This window comes from Myotis davidii, unplaced genomic scaffold (assembly GCF_000327345.1).
Source record: "Myotis davidii unplaced genomic scaffold, ASM32734v1 scaffold732, whole genome shotgun sequence".
Classification (NCBI taxonomy): domain Eukaryota; kingdom Metazoa; phylum Chordata; class Mammalia; order Chiroptera; family Vespertilionidae; genus Myotis; species Myotis davidii.
In genome coordinates, this window is record NW_006284349.1 from 2925852 (window position 1) to 2931562 (window position 5711).

The 5711-nt window shown below is 35.9% G+C and overlaps 1 protein-coding gene across 1 annotated transcript in view; it reads left to right on the forward strand.

Annotated features, from left to right (window-relative positions):
* Positions 1–5711, forward strand: part of GALC (galactosylceramidase) — a 51308-nt gene that overhangs the window by 23675 nt on the left and 21922 nt on the right. Inside the window, exons 7-8 of the mRNA XM_006754754.2 lie at positions 827–957; positions 4212–4367. Coding sequence (XP_006754817.1) covers positions 827–957; positions 4212–4367 — 287 coding nt within the window. The remainder of the gene's footprint in view (positions 1–826; positions 958–4211; positions 4368–5711) is intronic.

Below are 5711 nucleotides of genomic sequence, written 5' to 3' on the forward strand. Positions count from 1 at the left end.
CCTGGGTCTCCAGAGACTTCCTGGAACCAGAGTTCAGAGCAGTCGGGAGCTTGTGACTCCCTCCTGATTCAAAAAGACAGCCGCGTCCTCAGGTACCAGCCCCTTTACGCGCGCGCGAGCCCCCGGTTCCTCTGCACTTTACTTCCGCAGCTCCTCTGGCTCTCAGTGTGCTTTTCTTTCCTTCTAGTTGTAGAATTTACAGTCAGCCAGCCTTCCTGTAGTTCTGGATGATGTCCGTTTTGTCTTTTCGTTGTATTTTTGAAGTTGTTGTGGGAGGCAGCAATTTCCCGGTATTTACCTATGCTGCCATCTTAGTTTCTCAAGGGAGTATTTCTTATGGTTATTTCTAGTATGGTCCAGAATCTTGAGAGCTGTAATATTTTCAGTAATGGCAGAATATTTAGAGACACAGGAAAATACTAAAAATAAAATTACAGTTTAAAGCATTTTACGAAATGGTATGTTTAATGCGATCCCAATTTGATTTTGTGTCTGCCTGAGAAATTTCCTAAGAATGCATGCCAAAACAATAGTGATTCTTTCTGGGGAGTACTATTATGGTTTTTAAAAAAATTTCCACCCTCTCACCCAAATTTTTTATGGTTAAACATAATTTTGAAGGTAGAGGGAAAATCCCTATAAAACATTTTAACTTCATAGGTTTATTTTTTTATTTTCCACAGGAGCCACATTTCTACTGAAAAATAATACTGACACTATGGTCCAGTATGTTGATTTTGGAAGATACTTTAGCTTACCTTGGTGGTAATGCAAGAGCTGCAGTCTCTTTTGTAACCTTTCCTATGTCCTGTTTATCCTCCACAAGGTTTTAAGAAGAATGCTGAACTATCAAGGTCTCGAGCGAGTGAAAATCATAGCGAGCGACAACCTCTGGGAGCCCATTTCTGCTTCTATGCTGCTCGACGCGGAGCTCATGGAAGTGATTGATGTTATAGGGTAAGGGATGTCTGTCTTTGAAAACTAAGGGTCCAGTGCTTGCTCTGAATATTAACTGTGCCTTTCTTTTTGTGTTTTCCTCTCCATTTGGTTATATTTTTCAGAAAGTAGCTTTTTTTCTAATTACTTAATGAAAGCCTGTATAACTGGTATTTCATTCCTTTTTCTTTGAAATGTATGAATTTTGGGATTTTTCTATGACAATAAAAGGAATTGGTAATTTTTAAAAATTGTTAATGTTTGCAGTAATAAAACATGGGTTTGTTTAGATTTGGGGCAGAATAGTATTTAAATTTTAGAAGTTATAAATGGCAGTGTCGTGAAATCAGACTTCTTGTGGGTAGAGTTCTCTCATGAACACTGTGTACATGGTGTGGCATGATCACTGGCCATGACTTTTGTCATGTCTCCTTAGCCATATGGCTTTGACCTTGCTCCTTAGTCCCATCTGCCTTTCAGCCTTCTTTCTGGGCCCTGGCCTCACTGTGTTCCAGCAGTATTTTTTTTTCCTGTTTTATTTTTTGTTATTTTATTTTTTCAGTTTGATTGAGAATTGTCATACATCACTATATAAGTTTTAGCTATATAGCATGATGGTTTGATTTACATCTGTTATGAGGTGTTTACCACAATAGGTTTAGTTAACCTCTATCATTTCATATAGACACAATAAAAAGAAAAGAAAAATAATTCTTATTATAAGAACTTTTAGGATCTTACTCTCTTAACAGCTTTCCTATATATTGTATAGCAGTGTTAACTAGTCATTACATTGTACATTACATCCCTAGTACTTATTGATCTTATAACTGGAATTTTGTACCTTTTGACCACTTCCCGACAATTCTACTTTCAGCTACTTTTTAAAAAAAGTGAATTTTAAATATCATGACAATGTACATAAGTATTTAAAAAACAGAATACACGTGTGTGTGTAATTTGTTCTTTATTCAATGTAAAGACTCTGCTTGATCTAATGGCATTTTTAATGAAGAATTTTTAATGAACACAAATGTAGGCAGAATAATGTCATGAGTATCCATGTTCCCATTATTCAGCCTCCATAAGGATGGACCCATCGCCATATCATACTGTGAAATGAGAGACATTTTGTCGGATTACATACCTGTAAACAATTATATTCCCAAAGAACCTTTACATGTTGTTGAATTAGCAGTGATCCGGATATTGGAAGAGACCCAGATAGACTATTAGTTCTGCCCTTCTTTGCTCCGATCATTTAATCTGAGCAGGTTTTAAGTGTAATGTAACAGCTCTATTTTCTGAATGAGGGATATACCACCTATTTCTATAATTTTTTAAAGGAGATACTTTTCAGTTTATAAAAATAATGCATGCTCATTATAGAAAAAGGGAAAACTATAAATTAGAATTTACTAGAATTCTAAACTAGAATTAGAATTTACTCAGAATCCAACATCTAAAGATCATTGGGAAGATAATAGCATATTCTTTTCCAGGATTTTTTTTTATAGAATATATTTTAACCAGAGATACAAGAAACATACATTTGGCTTTTGGTTGAGGCATTGAGGTTGAATATCATGTCATGGAATAAAGTTTTGGGATATAATATCACTACAAATATTAGTAGCCAGATTTTCTGAGTTGGACCTTATGGTGATGCAGCAATAATTTCTTAACCCCCTTAGGTGCTAGCTTGTTCGTGTGGTCTCTGTAGTGTATATTTATAATACTGAATAGATGCCTATTTTCAACTGAGGTCAGTGACTCAACAAAGTCTTGGTGGAACCTCATTTTTGTTCAACTGTTTTTTTGTGTGTGTGTTCTCTATTATATATACTAGTATGTAATACTTATTTCTCATGAAGTTCTGGAATGCCAAATTGATAATGTTCCCTAATCCATCTTTACTAGGTCTAATGAATTCCCTAATAGGACTTTCTCTTAAAACATTCATAACTTAAGTGATAACAAATAACTGCAAACTAAAACAGGACTTCACAATCATTCTTTTAATATGATGGATGCTGCTACACCAGTCTACAAAGAGATAATCTAATATTTATTATCTTCTTGTGTTATTAATTTTTTTGTAATCAATTCTTGGCCTAAAAAGTATACACTCATGTCCCTAAAGTTATTTAGCTCATATGCTCTCTTATTATTGTATTAACTGTCAGTCTGATTTCTATTCTACACTTGAAATTTCTTAGTTGTTTTTAGTCAATAATCATTAGTTTCCACCATCATCATTATGGCAATAGTTTACTCTTGGAATAATGAATATACATTTATACTTAAACTGACTGACTCCTCTCAAAAGGGAAGGGTTCATTACTCTGGGGCAGGATTGCTCAGCCTCTACAGGTTTGATATTTCCACTGGATGATTCTTTGCAGTGGGGACCTGCCCATCCTATGCCTGTAGGATGTTTAGCAGCATCTCTGGCCTCTACTCCCCAGATACCAGTAGCAAACCCTGCCTGCTGTGCCAGGCAAAAGCACCCGGTTGAGGATCACCACTGCTCTGGGATTATAAATATTCAAGGAACTCTGTGTGGGTTTTTATTGTTTTTCTGTCTGTGTCTGGGAGTAAATGCCAAGTTGTCTTTCTCTGTCTGCTAGTGGGAACAAGGGAGTCAGTACTACTTTATATAATAGACTCATTGGTCTTTTGTTTTTGGCTTCTTTCTTACTCCTTCCTTTCTAGTGTCCCAAACTCTGTACTCCCCGTGGGAAGTATGAATCCAGTCTCCACCTTAATCATCTCTTGGAGTGTCCTAGGCTCTGGCCTCCTTTGCTAACTCCCTCTATCAACATGCTTCCATACATGTTACGGTTTCCAGAAGCAGAAATGTCTGATTCATCTCTCAAGAATAGAATCTTGGTGGAACCTCGTTTTTGATCTTCCTTCCCATCTTGTGTGTGGTTATAGGTTTCTAACCCCCTCTATCAACATGCTTCCATACATGTTATGGTTTCCAGAAGCAGAAATGTCTGATTCATCTATCGAGACTCAACAGAATCTTGGTGGAACCTCGTTTTTTATCTTCCTTCCCATCTTGTGTGTGGTTATAGGTTTATCTCATCTTAAGGGCATCCTGAGACACAAGGATGGGAAGCAGATGCCAACGACAATCAGCATCTACCTGGAAGCCGCTGTTGTTTTAAAATAGAACATGCTGGAGAAGATGTATTTTCATTTGCTTAACAAATGGATTTAAGTGCCACTTGACCTTTCCCCATTTCCTCCCACCCTTCCTTTTCTAGAGCTCACTATCCTGGGACCCACACGGTCAAGGATGCACGGTTGACTAAGAAGAAGCTCTGGTCTTCTGAAGATTTTAGCACTTTGAACAATGCCATGGGTGCCGGCTGCTGGGGTCGCATATTGAATCAGAATTATGTCAACGGCTACATGACTTCGTAAGTTATGAAGAACTTTGAAAGGTTTTTACCTTGAAAATGTTCTAAAACACAAGTAGAAACATGTACGATGGACTTTCATGTTCTCACAACCTAGATTCAGTGATTGTAAACGTTTTGCCTTATTAGCTTCATCTATACATATGTCTGTACTTAAGCTACATCCATTTATTTTTCTGTATTTGAATTTGGTCCTTATTGAATAAAGTCAGGCTTATTGGGATATAATTTATATAAAGTAAAATTCATGCATTTCTATGATTTTTAACAAGATATATATATGTATGTGTGTATATATATATATATATTTTCAATGAATGATTATAAAGTAAAATTACAAATGTCATGGCTCTTTACCCTAAACATTTTATCATGTGGCTCCAGAAAAAGGACATTTTCCTACACGATCACAATATTATTTTGATACATAAGAGCATAAGAACATTTTAAAAAGTATTTCTAATACCCAGTCTATCCAGGTTTTCCTAATTATCTCAAAAAGGAAACAAATTATAGCTTTTTTTTTTAAAAAACATAAGAGCCAGTCAAGCACCATGCATTGCACTTAGATGACCCTAAAATCTCCTTTAACCTAGAATAGTTTCCTTTCTTCCTCATTTCTTATGACAGGACTAGGCTTGTGGACTATCCACCTCCCAATGTGCCCCATTGATTCCTTAGAGCTTCATTAATTTGTGTAACTGTCTGTTTCCAAAACAGAGGTTCCAAGGAGAGAACACTCCTCTTTATTTCTCGGGGAAGCATTTCTTAAATGCTTTGAGAAGCTTCAATTGTAATTAGATTCAAATTAACTTTCTAAAACAAAAATAAATAGAGCAAAAGCAAGCCAATACATGCTTTTGTGATGTTAATGAGAGCTGACATATTATTCTGACAGCCCTCTTTGTTCTTTTTCTTCTATTTTTGAAAGAAAAGATGCTTCTCATGGAGAGTTTGGTTCTAAGGACTTAACTTGGTATTAGGAGTCAGGCATGCTCATGGCAGAGAATTGAGTTGACTGCATATAAATACAAAGTAGGAGGCAAAAATCACTCATATTTTTGCCATCCAGAAGTATCTGTTGTTCAAAATTTTGGAATGTGTCTTCCCATTTACATTATATATGTAAAAGTTTCATACAAAATTTTAATATAATGTACTATAGAATGTTCAGGAAATAAGCTGCTTTTCACTTAACAAGGCATTATGAACTTTCCCTCATATTTAGGCATACTTTGACTTTAGCACTTTAAATGTTTATATATGTTCTTTTACATAAAGCGGGATTTCCCACACTTGCCTTGTCTCAGGAAGCACCTGATTCTTTGGCAGCTGCCCAGACCT